The sequence below is a fragment of the Rhinichthys klamathensis genome, unplaced genomic scaffold (assembly GCF_029890125.1).
Source record: "Rhinichthys klamathensis goyatoka isolate OS25496 unplaced genomic scaffold, OSU_Roscu_1.1 h1tg000151l_1, whole genome shotgun sequence".
In the NCBI taxonomy this organism is placed as follows: domain Eukaryota; kingdom Metazoa; phylum Chordata; class Actinopteri; order Cypriniformes; family Leuciscidae; genus Rhinichthys; species Rhinichthys klamathensis.
Window position 1 is genome coordinate 259,567 of NW_026606686.1, and position 19,303 is coordinate 278,869.

At 37.1% G+C, this 19,303-nt stretch overlaps 1 protein-coding gene and 1 long non-coding RNA gene across 2 annotated transcripts; both read right to left on the bottom strand.

The window, feature by feature from the left end:
- Nucleotides 1-2,176: 2,176 nt before the first annotated feature.
- txnl1 (thioredoxin-like 1) lies at nucleotides 2,177-15,315 on the bottom strand. Its single transcript, XM_056258417.1, has 8 exons — nucleotides 15,079-15,315; nucleotides 13,888-13,984; nucleotides 12,942-13,115; nucleotides 12,743-12,865; nucleotides 10,970-11,039; nucleotides 4,300-4,472; nucleotides 2,666-2,770; nucleotides 2,177-2,483 (listed from the first exon to the last, which is right to left on the bottom strand). Exons 1-8 carry the CDS (start codon nucleotides 15,174-15,176, stop codon nucleotides 2,454-2,456), a joined length of 870 nt encoding a protein of 289 aa, XP_056114392.1. The 5' UTR covers nucleotides 15,177-15,315; the 3' UTR covers nucleotides 2,177-2,453.
- Nucleotides 3,215-4,033, bottom strand: LOC130090814 (uncharacterized). The gene is made up of 3 exons (XR_008807734.1): nucleotides 3,776-4,033; nucleotides 3,495-3,703; nucleotides 3,215-3,309 (listed from the first exon to the last, which is right to left on the bottom strand). It is a non-coding gene; the product is annotated as an uncharacterized LOC130090814 (long non-coding RNA).
- Nucleotides 15,316-19,303: the final 3,988 nt, after the last annotated feature.

Sequence of the window (19,303 nt, forward strand, 5' to 3'; positions counted from 1 at the left end):
AAAAGAAAAACTCCACAATAGTGTTTTCACAACTTTCATAAATAGGGGGAAAATAGAGAGATTAATAACATGTAGATCTTACTGTCACTCTCATAGCAGCAGTATTAGAAACACCCTCACAACAGTTTAGTTTATTTATTTATTTTATGCAAAGCTAATATAATACAAAGAATAGTGTTATAATTGTATACATTTAAAAATACATATATATTAAAAAATTGCAGGATTCACGATGCTCGTGACCGTTAAAACGCGTCATCACAGTCAGTGAAAATAATGTTTCTGGTTGGAATAAAAGTGACGGGCCACTTCTATTTTTGCTCCTTTTTTAGGGCGTATCGTAGGGTATATTTTTTTAGACAGACTGTATGATTTCACACGACACCTGCTTCATCTGTCAGCTAGACTAGTAGTGATGCGAATTCCCCAAAACCCTTTCAAATGAAGAGCATCGCGTCTGATCTTGACTCCAGTCCAGTGTAATGCGGTTTGAAAACCGATCGTTCATTTTGTTGACTCTTTTTATTTGAACTACCGTCCTAATCCAGAAAGCAGCTCCACACTGACCGCTAACGCTGAACTGAGCCCTCTTTCATACACTTATTATTACATTACTGAACATGTTTCATTGCCTTCCAACATCCTGTTTAACCAAACCATCTGACCTCGAGTCTGTTAAAGCGCTCAACATCTACAACACAGTCTCAGTAGTGCTTCAGATCATCAGGCCTGAGTTCACTCTTTTACACAACAATTGCAGAGCAAAAATGGCAACATACCCTCAAAATATATTATACAGAGAAATGAACCTCAGATGGACCCGCGAGGGTTTATGAATATAGGTTATGCTGAATCTGCCGTATTTAATATGGTCCACGTGTACATTATAACATACGGATTGAAATATATGACTGCTTTAATTGTAGAACATGAATTAAATGAAATTGTAAAAATGTGTAAATTGAAAATACACATTTAGGCTACCTTTAATTAAAAAAAAAAGCACAATTCGTTTTTTATGAACGTTCAACAAAAATAATGCATGTTGTCCGTTATTAAATTAGCAAAAAGTGTCATTTGCATGAAACGTGTCGTTTTAAAAAAGCACTGTACATATTTAATTTAGCCTTCATAATGAGTGTTTTACAGCTTTTTTAAAAATATATATAAACAGAAATGTATTTTCGTGTGTTATTTATGCTCAATCATAAGCCCAAAGAAAAAAAGCGCGTTCATGAAAACCCCTAACAAATATTCACAAATTAACCCCCCAAAATAGCTTACAGAATTAAATTAGAAATAAAAAAGATTTTGGTTGTGACCGGCGCATGATATTAGCAGCATTTTTACATTGATCATTCAATAATAACCAAATGTGTAATAAAGCGTAAATTAAATAGTGAGTTTATGCGCGACTTTTTCCAATTATTCATCTCGATCGATTCAAGAGACTAAAATTCACAAGAATCCGAGATTGATCAGATTTATCAATAATGTTTTTATTCTGTTGTTGTTATTAATATCCTGATTTTAATAGGCTAATTAAACAATCATGACAAATTAAATAATAAAGTCACATATAGGCCTATTAGATATTTCGTTTTTCTATAAATAGGCTAGACTTAATAATCAATATTTATTTAATAAACAAAATGTTTAGCAGATATACTGAATTTTCCATTACTGTTTTTTCCTCATATTTTCCAAAGAAATATATAGTTTGCGTTTTAAATATAGTGTTTTAAACGTATGTTTTATGAAAGGAATTTGCATTTATTCCTTCATGAAAACACGCCGTTGTTCAAATGATTTCATCATATGTATTTTCATTTTAATGTAAATGATTGTAAATTGTCAATTATATGATTTTAACAAATGAAAGGATAATATTCCAACCAAACGCGGTGGGTTTTGAATGGCTTTATCAATAAACCCGTTATCATTTTTCGTTTCGTTTTTACATAGCGAAGCTCCTCTCACAGGAACGCGCTCCAGACGCGCGCCCGCGGACACGCGCTGATTACATGGCGTCTGCTGCCACCCAGCGGCCAGACCAAGAACAACAGCACATTATTTTCAAGAAAAATTGCACCAAAAATGCATTTAGAGTCATGTAAAATTATGTAAAGGCAAGAGTTTCAGCTCTGAATGTTAGGAGAGATAGACAGTAGCCACATGCCTTTGAAAAAGGATCGACTTTATTTACAGGAACATTTTCAGGAGGTTTTCAGATAAAAATTATTGGTGATACACGGCCTCATTGAGACAAAGCTGTATCTTCTCTCGCTCTCTCTCCCTCTGATGGCGAGCTGAGGGACGTATCCGGCGCTCAGCTCCGTGTGTGTGTGTGTGTGTGTGTGTGTGTGTGTGTGTGTTGATTTTGCCCAGTCATGTTGGCGGAGAGAGACGCCCGTGGAGAGATTGCAGCAATATGTCGTGTCGTCTTTTCCTCTTCAGTGACTTTCTCCCTTCTTACCCACAACCTGCATTTGACACACGCAAAACATCAAATCCAGCACATTTAACTTCCGTCTTGCTAAGCAATACATTTTTAACCTGACAGTGATTTCAGACAGACTGGATTCATCAGGATTTGATTGAATAAATACCATAATATTAAAAGTGAAGGTTATGATATTATTGTTGGTTAACAGTGTTTACTCACCCGTTTGAAGTCGTTCATGTTTGTTGCCTGGACAGGAGTGCCGATAAACGTCAAATAGTTCACTTTTGTCGTCTCCTCGTCTCCTTGGTTTGACTTGATAAATAACTGAAAATAAAAACAGGTGGAAAATGAGAAACTCAAGGGGCTCAAAATACCATAATATTAAATATTATAGATTATAAATATTATAGTTCACCCAAAAATGAACTGTGTCATCATTTATTCTCCCTCATGTTGTTCTAAACCTGTATGAGTTTCTTTCTTCTGTTGAACACAAAATAATATATTCTGAATGTTGGTAACCAAACAGTTGATGGTTCCCATTGACTTCCATAGTATTTTTTTCATACTATTAAAGTTAATGGGATTTTTTTTCATACTATGGAAGTCAATGGGAACAAGCAACTAATTCTTTTCATACTATGGAAGTCAATGGGAATTTTTTTCATACTATTGAAGTCAATGGGAACCAGCAACTAATTTTTTTCATACTATGGAAGTCAATGGGAACCAGCAACTAATTTTTGTCATACTATGAAAGTCAATGGGAATTTTTTTCATACTATTGAAGTCAATGGGAACCAGCAACTAATTTTTTTCATACTATGGAAGTCAATGGGAACCAGCAACTATTTTTTTTCATACTATTGAAGTCAATGGGAACCAGCAACAAATTTTTTTCATACTATGGAAGTCAATGGGAATTTTTTTCATACTATTGAAGTCAATGGGAACCAGCAACTAATTTTTGTCATACTATGAAAGTCAATGGGAATTTTTTTCATACTATTGAAGTCAATGGGAACCAGCAAAAAAATTTTTTTCATACTATGGAAGTCAATGGGAACCAGCAACTAATTTTTGTCATACTATGAAAGTCAATGGGAATTTTTTTCATACTATTGAAGTCAATGGGAACCAGCAACTAATTTTTTTCATACTATGGAAGTCAATGGGAATTTTTTTCATACTATTGAAGTCAATGGGAACCAGCAACTAATTTTTTTTCATACTATGGAAGTCAATGGGAACCAGCAACTAATTTTTGTCATACTATGAAAGTCAATGGGAATTTTTTTCATACTATTGAAGTCAATGGGAACCAGCAACTAATTTTTTTCATACTATGGAAGTCAATGGGAACCAGCAACTATTTTTTTTCATACTATTGAAGTCAATGGGAATTTTTTTCATACTATTGAAGTCAATGGGAACCAGCAACTAATTTTTTTCATACTATGGAAGTCAATGGGAACCAGCAACTCTTTGGTTACGGACATTCTTTATAATATCTTTTGTATTCAACAGAAGAAAGAAACTCATACAGGTTTAGAACAACGAACATTTTAGTTTTTGGGTGAACTATCCCTTTAAATAAGATGAACATTTAAAGATGGACTATTTTTTACAAAAGTTGCAAAAATTATGTTTGGATTTTATGGATGTGGAATTTATACAATGCTAAAAGTATTTTAATATGCTGAAATGAAATCTTGTAGTTATTTATTTTTTATTTGATATTCTTATTATTTGTACACATTTCTATTTATTTGATGTATTTTTTTTATGTATGCAATTTGTATTTTAAGAAAAATATGCTATACGGATTGAATGACGAGTGTACTCGCACATACAGTCACACTGTTGACGTTCTGAAACTTGACGTATCGGAGCGGGATGAGTCCGTCATCTTTGTAGTCCTCCTCGGACAGATCCAGCGCCTGCGTGGCTTCACTTCTCTCCGCGTCATCGAAACCCATGGAACGAGGAAGATTAATGAAGATCTTCACACTCTTCGGGGCTTGAGCTGAAAACACACGAAGAGACGATACAGCAGGACACTGTTTATTTCAGCTTGTACCACGATAATAGTTGAACAAACTCAGGGTTGCAGGATTAGTTGAGTTGACCAAACCAAACCAACCAGGCTTTGATCCTGAGTTCAGGAGTTTAGGTGTGACATCAGTAGTGAACAGCCAATCACACGCTGAGAAAGAGTGAAACTGCGATTCATTTCTCACGAATTCGTAAATATACGAGTAAATATGAGAGTGATTTGCGCGTAAAGAGACCTTCCCGAAAACTCATCTCCTGATTCACAAATACTTCGTAAACGTCAGATGTGATAGTGAAATGTGTGTGTGTGTGTGTTAATGAATTCCAATCAGTCGTAAATGGGACGCGCGTGCACGCTCATTCTCAATTACCATAAACCCCGCCCATTAAATCCGACTGACAACTATATATGGGCATCATATTATGACACCAAACGAAGGATTTCAACATGTCTTCTCAAAAGCGAATGAAAAAGAAACATTTCTCAGAAGCAGAAGTTGAAGTTTTATTATCCGAAGTTCATTCAAAACACCACATTTTATTTTCAAGCGTACATAGTGGCGTATCAGGTCCTAAAAAAAGAAGCTTGACATCATTACAGATGCAGTTACTGGAGTTTCATCTGTTAATCAAACAGTCCCAGAAGTAAAAAGAAAAACCGGATGGAATTACTATATATAATATTTTTTCAAAATGCTGTGTAAATATGTACCCGATTAAGGTGAATTAAGATGCATTAATGAGCAAAACGTTCGGGTGTTAAACTCACTGTTTACGCGTGGCTGGGAGCAGGTGGAGATTTCTCTCGTATCAACTAACATTTGGAAAATACGAACATTTTAATGAATCCGAAAATTTACGCCAGAACCACTTTACACACGATTCACACAAAAATTCGTTCTGCTCGTGTTTCATGAATGAGACCCATTGAAATTCATTTCTGGCACGATTCACTTAATAAATAAAAGTATTAAAATATCAAGAACTTAAATTTACACCGCAAGAAGAAAATAGCTGTCTATGAAAGAGGACAACTAAAAGAAAAGGTCTCGCTACTGTATATCAGTGCAAGTTGTGAAGTTATACAGTTGATAAAGGTATAGAGAGAATTGAACATTTAAGCTCATGTCATTTTATAGCTTCATCTATTGATTCTAAAGCGTATTTATATTACCTTTATATAGTTAAAATCTGCGTAATAATAATAATTGATGAACTACAATTGTGCATGTGTGATTGATTAAGGGTATAATAACTACATACATAATATCTAAATCATATAAATGTATTATTCTAAATAATAAGCATTACTAAAAGCCGACGATTTCGTCTTTAAAAATCATTTGCTATGTAGTGACCTTTAATGTGGAGTAGAAACAGGTGGAGTGACTTTATAGCATCAGACATGTGACACTTTGCTCACAGCTGATTGGTCCAAGTTCGGTTCTGATTGAACTTCTTGCTCAAAATGCCTGTTTAGGAAACTTATTAAATGTAAACACATTAGGATTGTCTGAATGTAAACAGACGAGTGTTAAAATATCAGATCATTTTGCATAATAAATTCAGCTGTTGTTTTCTATTCTACTCTTAAGTTAAGAAACAACATTCTTGACGACGAACAAAATAGAGAAAACCTCTAATTCTTCATGATTTATTTATACAACTTACATTTACAGATTACATATTTTGATATACCTGAACGTGTCAGTAGGTTTAGCTTTTTTTAATTATTATTGTCTATATTAGTTTTAGTAACAAGTTAAACTAAATAAAAAGGATAAAAACATGCAAATTACTAGAGGTTCTGACAAAATGTTAATTGCTGCAGTGTTTTTTAAAAATAATTAATTAACCAGAATTTATTATTATTTTGGTTTTAGTGAATGATTCAGCGTTTTTGAAGGAATCTGAGTGAATGATTCAATGACTCACACACGTTTAACAGTCACTTGTCTCCACCTACTGGTGTAACGATGTAATTAATACAATCTTAATTTGAAGCATCAAGTTACTTTCTAAAGCTGATTTACTCTATTTTGATCTCTACTGTAGACATCAGTGTTTATATCTGAACTATAATCTTTTATCCCAGTGCTTCCGTGATCATATGAATGATTGTAAGACAGAAATAATGAAACTGTGTGGTTGAAAAGGCTGTTTGTGAAGCTGTTTCATATCTACACATGACACTGGCTCTCTCTGGATCAGAACGCAGATCTGAATGTTCGCTGTGATTTTATCAGAGGTTTAATAAACACAGGAGAATCACTGCGATTTAGGAATGAGATCGTGTGGGTGTTTGCAGGGTTCCCACACCTCGAGTAACTTCAAATTCAAGGACCTTTCAAGGACTTTCCAGGTCCAATACCCTCAAATTCAAGGACTTAATGTGGGGACACATTTCTTGTGTCCACAAACAAACGTTGAGGTATCATCGTAGTAGTTTTGTGTGCGCGTGAACGTCATGGCAACGTACAACACAAAGTACCTCACGCGGGAAACAGTTAACTGTCACCGTCCCACAGGTGGGACGTTTGCCATTATATTTTTAAAACGATAATATCTTAGTAAAAACCTTAAGTAATATTGACAAACTATATATCATTTGAAAGCTTACAATCTCTAGTTTCCATATTTGGTGATTGATTTTCAAAATAAATTCCAGATGAGCCGTAATTTATCAATTTGCAACAAGAATATTTTCATACTCCTAAGGCGTGTTCAGACCTTTATTTTGAAATAGCAATGAACATGAAAAATCATGAAGAAAATTGTAGAAACCTAGTTTGTTTTCATGCCAAGAGTTCAAAAGATAGCATCCATTCAATTATTTTAGGAAAAAAAGGTCTGAAAATGTTTTAAATATAAAGAAAAAAATAATAAATTCACCATTTGTGGTGTGGCAGCGAGCTATGACGCACATGCGTGTTCTTTGTATGCGTTTATTAGAGGCTAAATTCATATCAAAATCTGCCAAACTTCCCATACTACTTCTGAATAGGATGTCTACTTCATAAATTGTATGGAAATTGTGGAAATAATGGTTCATATCACTCAAAACACATATGGAAATGGAGGCGCCCTTATATGGGCAGTAATGGAGTCTGTGCCCTAGTGGAAGCGTTCGGTACTGCGCCCAAACAAAATCTCACTGAAAGCTCATTTTTTGAGATATCAACCTAAAATTTGAAACACAACTTGTTCAGATTTTTGGCTTTGATTTCTCTGCAGTTTTAGAGTAGCCCAGGTTTTGAAAATATATATTTTATATAAAATATGAATAATTATTTTTTTTACATTGTACATTTCCATAAACTCAAACTTCTATAACTTTGTTTCACTTTCTTAATTTATTTCACTTCTACATAAATCTGCCAAATGTCTTCTTTAAAACAAGACCAATCTTACGTCTATATTCCAAAGCATTCTTGAATTACAACCATTTATGTTCGAAATGTGCATTTTCATGTCTATTCAAAAAAAGGGGGGGGGGGGGGGGGGGGGGGGGGGTGACAGTTAACAGGCTAACGTCACGCGTAAATGCGAGTGAAACACTAAGCCCTTTCACACCTACCTTGTTTGGTCCGGACTTTCGGACTTTTCAGTTTGGTCCGAATCAAAATTACAGGTGTGAAACCCACGGTCCGGACCAAACAGATGAAATTTGGTCTGACGAAAAGAGGTAGTCTCGGTCTGGGTCAAACTGAAGAAAGGTTTGGTTCGTTTCTAGTGTGAAAGCATTTCTGTATGGTTCGGACTATTAGACCTTTAACAGGACGCTCCGGTGGATCCCGCATAGCCGAAAAAACAGAAGATGGCAGGAAAAATGAGCCATGGCACACGGGGAGAGGAGGAGACGAGGTTTTTAATTGAAGTATGGTCTGATGACATAAGAAGTCAACTTGCAGTCTTCTCCTTTCCTGCCGGCGACGATAAAATGTTCGCACGACGAGGACGTTCATTTGGCGAATTTGAACTAGCCTTGTGTAACTAGCCTTGGTGCTGCAGGTAATTATGCCATAAAAATAACAATATAGTTGCAACGATATGCGTCTGTTCATTCATGTTGTCAAAGTTACCCGCCGAATTGACCACACGCTGACATCAGACGCACGTCCATTTACAAACCAATCAATGTCAAGATGCAGCCCACACAGATGATGACGACAGGACGCAAGTGTGTCACGTAAAGTTCTTTAGTGCGCTCGCATGATTGCAGTGTGAAACCAAACCAAAACTTTCTGAAAGTATAAAATGTATCAAAACGTGAACTTTGGTTCGGACCTTTCAGGTGTGAAAACTCTGTCAGTAATGACTCTCCCTCATGTTGTTCCCCGTAAGACTTTCGTTCATCTTCAGAACACAAATGAAGATATTTCTGATTAAATCTGAGAGCCGTCTCACTCCTCCATAGGCTTCTTAGGGATTGAAACTGGCCGGCCCAGAAAGTTATTAAAGTCCCACTCAGATCATATTTTGAGCTATTTTTAAACATTCCCAGTGGTCTTTAAATTATGATTATGCCATTTTTAGCCAAAATCACAAAACCTGTGCCGTTTTCTGGGACTTCGCTTCAGCAGAGCGGCAGTTGCTCATTAGCAATTCGCCTCTGCGTTGTGGGCGGAGCCGTTGGCACGGAGACGACCCTCCCCCTGCCCGTTGCTGAGAGCTCTGTCTCTCCCGCTAGCTTACACCCCCAATACCGGTGGGGCAACAGTATTATATACACGTTAATTATTCGAAGTTAATCAAAGTTATCACCGATCATTATTTCACTCCAAGACGTCGCGTGTGGAGACGCCCAGTGGAGTTACTACGTCACAACTCCAGTCTATTTTAGCCGGCATTTTAGCGTCTGCTACTGATTCACAGCCATGTGAATGTAGAAATACTCAGAAATACAACTTTGAGCTTATTTTTCTCAAGATATGTCCTCTAACATCAGAAAAATGCCACAAGAACATGTTAACACCTAGAAAAACATTATTTTCATCGGAGTGGGTCTTTAAAGACATCGTTAAAATAGTCCGAGTGACTACAGTGGCTCAACCTTAACCCTTTAGAACCGGCAGTGTCGTCGCCGACACAAACCAGCAAGCTGTATTCATTGTACCGTAACTCTTCAACCGTTCGCACCATTCAAATTGCCCCTGACAGCAGACAACATGCGCTTTTCGGCAATATACGGCTTATTACGGGAATTCCGTCAGCAAATGACAGCAGCTTTCTGGCAGAGCGGGAAGGAAGGATTTGAACAGAGAGATATGAAGCGCGGCAGGTTAGAGTGTTTTGGATTGCATAAAATAGTAAAAGAAACTAACAAATACATCGCGAAAGAAGTGGTAGACAGCAGAAGAGGGGTGATTTTTAATTAAACTTGGGAGGCGGATGGTCGTTACTCTTTCACGTATCTATACATGTGGTGTTTGCATGTGTATGTGTGCGTGCCTATGAATGGACGCATTTGTATGTGTGCGTGCGTGTATGAAAAAAAGTGTCTTAAATGAAAACTGTGCAACCCAATGTCACAAAAAAGACTTGTATCTGATGTATTATACTTCATTTTTCAACTTTAAAGTGTTAGTTCCTTTCGTTTGTGATTTTTCTAAATAAAAATCAGAAAATGTATTCTCGTTTTTTAAATTTTTTGCCTATTTAAATTCTATTTACAAACTCACCACACACAATAATGGTCAATAACTGTAATTTGTTGAAAGCTCATCTTTTTTCTGAAAAAGATGACACCTTGCACATGAAGATAGCACATTATTTTAGAATTTTACAGTAAAAAAATCAAAATGTGTGAAAAACACCTATTTTAGCTTCAGGTTCTGAAGGGTTAAGTGAATAGTTGAATAAAGTCATTATTTTTGTTTGTTTTTTGCGCACAAAAAGTATTCTCGTCGCTTGATAAACTTAAGGTTGAGCCACTGTAGTCACTCGGACTATTTTAACGATGTCTTTCATAACTTTCTGGGCCGGCCAGTTTCAATCCCTTAGAAGCCTATGGAGGAGTGATCCAGCTCTCAGATTTAATCAGAAATATCTTAATTTGTGTTCCGAAGATGAACGAAAGTCTTACGGGGAACAACATGAGGGAGAGTCATTACTGACAGAGTTTACATGTTTGGGGTGAACGTAACGCATAAATGCGAGTAACTAACGTAAATCAAGCAAGCTAGTGTGCATAGGCCACGAAGTGTTGGTGAAATAACACATTAGCGGACCGGAGGGAATAATATGGAATTGTTTCCAGAAAACTTCTTGCACAAAATTAACTCAAGCACTTTCAAGGACTTGTATCTATGCGTGTTTATTTTCAAAAACTTTCCAGGGCCTTGAATTTTTTTTTTTTTTTTTTTTCAGATACACAAGCTTTCAAGGGTTTGGAGGACCAGTGGGAACCCTGTGTTTGAATTGAGATCTCGATCTTTTAATGTCAAGCAACGAGAGCTGGTGTCTTACCGAGTTCAGCAGAAAGCAGTTTCAGGGAGAAGAGTTTGACGGGTTGATTGAAGGAGATTGTGATGAGAAGCTGCAAACACACACAGAAGGATCAGTCATAAGATCAACACTACAGATCATATTTACACACTCGAGAACTCACACGGACAGTCACTGAGATCTGATAACAGATCAACACTACAGATTCACTTTCAGTTTAACAGCCATTAGATACGGCAACAAAAGACTGGAAATAAATACAAGCTGAAGCACTAAAATAACTGGAAATAAACTAAACTTAAACTGAACTAAAGATAAATTAACCTAAATAGTAACATTAAGGAAGAGAAAGGCTAACACTTTAATTAGATAATGTCAACAAATTAAATATAATTGTAGTTTACATAAACTAATAATGAACTGCAGTTCTATGGCATTTATTAATATTTGTTAATGTTAATTTCAACATTTACTATTACATTATTAAAATCAAAAGTTGTATCGGTTAACATTAATTCATGAACTAACATGAACAGCTGGATTTGTATTTACTAATGTTAACAAAGATTAATAAATACGCATGTATTGATTGTAATCAGTTAATATAATAACTAATGTTAACAAATAAAAAAACTTGTGAAGTGTTACCAAAAATTGAAAAGGCACATAACAATATTAAACTAAAATTAAACATTGTTTAATTAAATTAAAATTTAACAATTTACCAAATTAAACATTGGATGGATAGATATAAACTAAATCATTTATTTATAATAATATTAATAATAATTCATCAATAACAATTTATCAAATCAAACTAAAATGAAAACTGAAAATGTAAAAATAAAAAGGTAGTAATTCAAAATATTCATAAACACTAGAATATTATATAAATAATACTAAAATAACACATTATGCAGTGTCTGACTATTTGTAGTTAATTAATAACAATAGATAATAATTAATCAAATCATAAAGTCAAATAAAAATAAAACACTAAAAAAATATTGAACTATTTTATTTATATTTTGGACTTTATTTTAGCTCAAAGGGGTTCGGCTGTCAAAAGTTTGTGAATCCTTGTGACACCGCAAACACAGACACACACACACACACACAGTTAGTTCCTTTGCATGTGAACATTGTATTAAAGGGCTGCTTTTCACAAGATGTATAATAAGTCTCTGATGTCCCCAGAGTGTGTGTGTGAAGTTTTAGTTGAAAATACCCCACAGATATTTTTATATAACATGTTAAAGTTGTAAAAACACACCGTTTCTGTGTCTGTCCCTTTAAAGGCAAATGAGGAGCTTCAAGAGCTCGTGTCCTTTTACCTCACACAGACACACACTGAACATTTCAATACCTTTTAGCCTTTTATGTTCAAACCGGAGTCATAAATATAACCTTTATTTAAACAGGAAATGTCCCATTAAGACAGTCTCTTTTGTGAAGTGACAACATGTAGAGCAACAGGACATCTCTGAATGGTTAGTTGGTGAATTTATGTAGCTGATGTGTCTATCTTCTAGTCATTGATTAGCATATTCTGTCATGATAATCTATAAATCGTGTTCTGGGGGCAAGGTTTATGTAAATTTTAGGGTTGTGATGTCACTAACCCGGGAGGAAGCTTGTGTAGTTTGTTGCAGTCCTTAAAAACGATTTCTTTAAAAGCAAATATCTCCCTTTGCTCTGAACTTTGAGCGTCGTAACTTGATGTTGCAGATGTTGTTTATGATCACACAGCAACATTACACACTAACCCCTTTAAACCCCTGAGAGTGTGTTCACCTGTTCATCACAGTCGGACTCCAGGTAGGTCGAGTCCTTGATTAAGCAGTTGTCGAAGCCACAGTCGTCGCTCTCATTGAGACATTCACAGCCTGCTTTACTCACGAACGGCATCAGGTCCATCTGAACACAACAAACGACAGTTAGACACTCGTTCACCGTTCACGAACCCCATCAAACCCAGCCCGCGTGCACTCACGTAGCCTTTGGGAATATCCGAGTCTTCGTTGCTCCCGGGATCGTTCTCCACATGCTGTTTGATTTTCTCCTCCAGCCCGGAAGCGTCTGCGCCCTGATACTGGTCCACGCGCACTTTGTTTCGGAAAAACTGGAACGTCGGCGTCGCTGAGATATTATTGGCTGCGGCTGTTGCCTAGGAGACGAAAAATAAAACACTTTGGTCACACTGTACAAGATTACGTGATTGGTAAGTCATGCCAACTTATATTTTTACATTACTTTGACTTACTTATAGTTATACGAGATTCAACTCGATTTTAAGTCAATTTAATATAATTAAAGTTTAAATGACTTTACAGCCAATTAGATAGAAAACTTGTTGAAATACATAAAACATACATTTTATGTTTTACAGTGGTGTTATTTTAGCATCATTTAGATATGATTATCAATATTTTAACATTTTAAGTTTTACATAACCCATTTTAATCAAGTTTTTGAAATTTTGATGCGTGTTTTTGCCATTTTTATTAGTTTTTTTGGTAACACTTTACAACAAGGTTTCATTAGTTAACATTAGTTCTACTTCAACAGCGTTTATTACACTTTGACAATGTTAATTTCAACATTTACATACTAATATATGAATTACATGCATTACTAATACATTATTAAAACCAAAAGTTGTATTTGTTAGCATTAGTTATTTAATGCACTGTTAACTAACATGAACAAACAATGATCAGCTGGATTTTTATTAACTTACATTAACAAAGATTAATTAAAAATTAATTAACAAATGTATTGCTATTTGTTAGTTCATGTTTGTTAATACAACAACTGATGTTAACAAATGAGGCCTTATTGTAAAGTGCTACCGTTTTTGTTTAATGTCTAGTTTTTATACATTTTAGTTTTATTTATCTAAGTATATCAAGATAATCTGAAGGAAAATAATGTCTCACCTGACAGACGTGGACGTCGACTTCTAGAAACACAACCTGAGGGTATTTGTTGCTCAACATGTTGAACGCTGGAGCTATTCTGACACAAGGACGACACCTGGACAAAGAGAAACCATCCTCGGTTAAACATCATCATCAACGACCAAGAACTAGGACGCTTTTCCCTTAAAGTCGGCAATTCACATTAGTCTTGTCTTCTCTATTGTGCCATATATCTGTGAGAAACACTTCTGGAACAAGAACAGATGTGGGCGGGGCTTGATTGGATGGTTGTGGTTTGCTATTGGCTGATCTCCTGTGATTGACAGGTTGCACCGCCCTTGTCATCAGAGACGAGATTCTGGAAGGGGAAGTTATTCTGGTTCAAGATTAACAACACAATAATGACTTGCACCCATAAATCATTTAGAATACACACTGGAATATTACATATATACATAAGAACTGAAAGTGACTTAAATCTGTTTGTTTAAAAACAACTAAATTCTGACAGCGAATCATCTGATTAGTGATAACACCTCCTGACATCGAATTACATAAAAAATTTAATTAACTAAGAAAATGTCCTCCTAAATATTAGATGGATAAGTTATAAACTACATATTCAACCTGACAATTCTCAATTAATTGATGATGTTAATATTAATAACAATTAAATCATAAAAAAGCACAATTAAGATAAATTAATACATAAATCGTTCTTAATAATAATCAGTTGAGTGATAATTATTTAATAATTATATATTATTAAAACACTTACTAAAATTGTAAATACTTCGTTTGTTTACCTGCATGTCATGTGACCGTTAGCCAACATGTGAATGTGTTGTTAAATTATTGAAATATTAACTTAAAATCTCAGAGGGACATATTTCAGAGGAAATATGTTGGGGTCAAAGGAGTTCGGCTGACAACAGAGCAACAAAACACAGTTAGGTCTTTCAACACGTGTGTGTGTGTGTGTGTGTGTGTGTGTGTGTGTGTGTGTGTGTGTGTGTGTGTGTGTGTGTGTGTGTTTTGCTAAGTCATGCCGGTGTTGTTCCTTCTTGTCCTTCGTTCAGTTTGTGTCTTGAGTGGTGGGTCTGTCTATGCTGTTCTGACCCGGCTCGGACTCTCGATCTGTGTGTGTGTGTGTGTTCTCGGTTCTGTCAGGTTCGGCTACAGGGGCCTCACACACACTCACTCACTCACCCGCTCATGGTGAACTTCACCACGGCCAGCCTGGACCCTGCGCCGCTCAGCTCCGCCTGGAACTCCGAGTCATTCCCGATCACCTTCACCCCGACCATGACTCAAACACACGGGGAACGAGTCGCTGATTAGCGTTATTAATCACCTATAATCGGTCAGATTGATCAAAATCACTGAAACGCTCGGCGCGGCACGACAATTGTCCCGGAACACACTTCCTGTGTAGTGATGACGAAGACGGCGGGCTGACCAATCACAGGCGGCGGTGCCCGGTGAGCGTCATCACTGAAACCGTTCATGAGGTGTCGCAAATCCTCAGCAACTGTCGTGCGGTACAAATAACTACTATTTATGTTCTTTTTTTTATTTACATTTATTATAAAATTAATTGGTCACTCAGCTTCTATGTATCTATGTGAATGGTTTTTATACAAAATAAGAGTAAACATTTTTGTTATTTTTCTTCATCACGGTTGTGTTTCTATGGTGACGGGTCAATTCAACTTGACCTAAACATGAGCAGGATCAAAACTTTGATGGTTTTATTCCTAGTTTCGTTAGTTGCGCTGAACCAGACGACCGCTGAGTACGGTGTGTTTTACTCTAAATATATATATATATTACAAGAATTTTTATGTTATTCTCATTAGGAATAAACTGTTAATTTGGTTGCTAGATTCCAACCATTGCGGTCAATAAACCGTTTCTCAATCAGAAAGTTGACTAGCCACAAAAAAAAAACATGTTAACGTTAAATGTGTTTCCTTACATATAACAGTTATGGATTTAGAGCTCAACTGTTGATCTGTCGTTATGAAAAAAATTTTCTCTACTTTCAAAAATGTGAAATATTCTGTGATGCTCCTGTTTATTTGCATGTTTGTTTGTTTGTTTTATAGAGAAGAGATCACAGGAGAGCAGATTTGGTGTGGACTCGTTAACTAAGAAAAATAAGGAGCTAACAAAGTTGTATCCTTTCTTAGAGCCTTTCAAGGGACGACAAGAGCAGGTATGATCATAACCACTGATCTATGGATGTATAAGATCAGTGATTATAACTGAGAAGCTCAGATCATTTCACAGTGAACTACTGTGTGTCAATGGTGTCTGTGTAAAGTTTAGAGTCAAATAGTCAGTGTTAAAAAAAATTAAGATTAATCTAAATAAATAAAATAATACAAATAATATATCATAAAATTGTGTTCACTACACTACAAATTGCTTAAAAATGAATAATACAAATTATAGTTACAAAAATAAACTATAAACAATTGCATTTTGCCTACATAAATAAATAATACATCTAACAGTGCAATACTATAGTGAGTAAAAAAACTATACGAAACATTTTATAGAAATACCCCCACAGAAAATATTGACACACAATAGCATTCAAAAGTATTAGTATGATTTTTTTAAGGCTCTACTGCTCACCAAAGCTGCATTTATTTGACATAATACTCTGCAAGTTTGGGGTCAGTAAGATTTTTTTAATTTTTTTTAAAGAAATTAATAATTAATAAAGACGAAAAAATAATAAAGTTAAAAAAAGATCATATTTAAAATAAATGCTGTTCTTTTAAACTTTCTACTCCTCTAAGAATCCTGAAAAATAAAGTGTATCACATTTTCCACAAAAATATGAAGCTGTTTTCAGCATCATTGATGATCTTAAATGTTTCTTGAGCAGCAAATCATCATATTAGAATGATTTTTGAATGATCGCCCATCTCTTTGCATAATAATATTTCACAAGTTTACTATATTTTTTTAATCAAATAAATCAAGCCTTGGTGAGCAGAATAATGTTCTTTCAAAAATGTTGTAAAAATTGTAACACACTAGTATTATGTTAGTTTTTGCACAAGCGGAAAATGTAAAGCACTGGAACGTTCTGTTGTTGAATAGTGAAATATGACTTATTGAATGAATTGTTGGTGTTGTTTCAGCTCTTGGAGACGCTGCCTGAGAATTTCCAATTGCTTCTTAAAAGCGTTATTTCCCTGGAAACGACTGTGTTCTGTGTTGCGCTCCTGTATGGAATCTTTCACCTGCGTGGCTGGGATCCTGTAAGACTTACTTTTGTGCAAAAACATTATTAAAGGGTTAGTTCACCCAGAAATGAAAACGATGTCATTAATGACTCTCCCTCATGTCGCTCCAAGCCCGTCAGACCTCCGTTCATCTTCAGAACACAGTTTAAGATATTTTAGATTTAGTCCGAGAGCTTTCTGTCCCTCCATTGTAAATGTGTGTACGGTATACTGTCCTTGTCCAGAAAGGAAATAAAGACATCATCAAAGTAGTCCATGTGACATCAGTGGGTTAGTTAGAGTGTGTTGAAGCATCGAAAATACATTTTGGTCCAAAAATAACCAAAACTAGGACTTTATTCAGCATTGTATTGTGTTCCGGTTCTGTTGTGGATCCGCGTTCAGTGCCGCTGCTGACGTGTGTGTGTGTGTGTGTGTGTGTGTGTGTGTGTATTCTGGTTCTGTTGTGGATCCGCGTTCAGTGCCGCTGCTGACGTAAGACGCTGCTGACGTGTGTCTGGTGTGTGTGTGTGTGTGTGTGTGTATTCTGGTTCTGTTGTGGATCCGCGTTCAGTGCCGCTGCTGACGTAAGACGCTGCTGACGTGTGTCTGGTGTGTGTGTGTGTGTGTGTGTGTGTGTATTCTGGTTCTGTTGTGGATCCAGACACACGTCAGGAGCGTCTTACGTCAGCAGCGGCACTGAACGCGGATCCACAACAGAACCAGAATACACACACACACACACACACACACCAGACACACGTCAGGAGCGTCTTACGTCAGCAGCGGCACTGAACGCGGATCCACAACAGAACCAGAATACACACACACACACACACACACACACACCAGACACACGTCAGGAGCGTCTTACGTCAGCGGCGTCACTGAACGCGGATCCACAACAGAACCAGAATACACACACACACACACACACACACCAGACACACGTCAGCAGCGTCTTACGTCAGCGGCGGCACTGAACGCGGATCCACAACAGAACCAGAATACACACACACACACACACACCAGACACACGTCAGGAGCGGCACTGAACGCGGATCCACAACAGAACCAGAATACACACACACACACACACACCAGACACACGTCAGCAGCGGCACTGAACGCGGATCCACAACAGAACCAGAATACACACACACACACACACACACCAGACACACGTCAGCAGCGTCTTACGTCAGCAGCGGCACTGAACGCGGATCCACAACAGAACCAGAATACACACACACACACACACACACACACCAGACACACGTCAGCAGCGTCTTACGTCAGCAGCGGCACTGAACGCGGATCCACAACAGAACCAGAATACACACACACACACACACACACACACCAGACACACGTCAGCAGCGTCTTACGTCAGCGGCGGCACTGAACGCGGATCCACAACAGAACCAGAATACACACACACACACACACACACACACACACACCAGACACACGTCAGCAGCGGCACTGAACGCGGATCCACAACAGAACCAGAATACACACACACACACACACACACACACACACACACATACACACACCAGACACACGTCAGCAGCGTCTTACGTCAGCGGCGGCACTGAACGCGGATCCACAACAGAACCAGAATACACACACACACACACACACACACCAGACACACGTCAGGAGCGGCACTGAACGCGGATCCACAACAGAACCAGAATACACACACACACACACACACACACCAGACACACGTCAGCAGCGGCACTGAACGCGGATCCACAACAGAACCAGAATACACACACACACACACACACCAGACACACGTCAGGAGCGTCTTACGTCAGCAGCGGCACTGAACGCGGATCCACAACAGAACCAGAATACACACACACACACACACACACACACACCAGACACACGTCAGCAGCGTCTTACGTCAGCAGCGGCACTGAACGCGGATCCACAACAGAACCAGAATACACACACACACACACACACACACCAGACACACGTCAGCAGCGTCTTACGTCAGCAGCGGCACTGAACGCGGATCCACAACAGAACCAGAATACACACACACACACACACACACACACACGTCAGCAGCGGCACTGAACGCGGATCCACAACAGAACCGGAACACAATACAATGCTGAATAAAGGCCTAGTTTTTGTTATTTTTGGACCAAAATGTATTTTCGATGCTT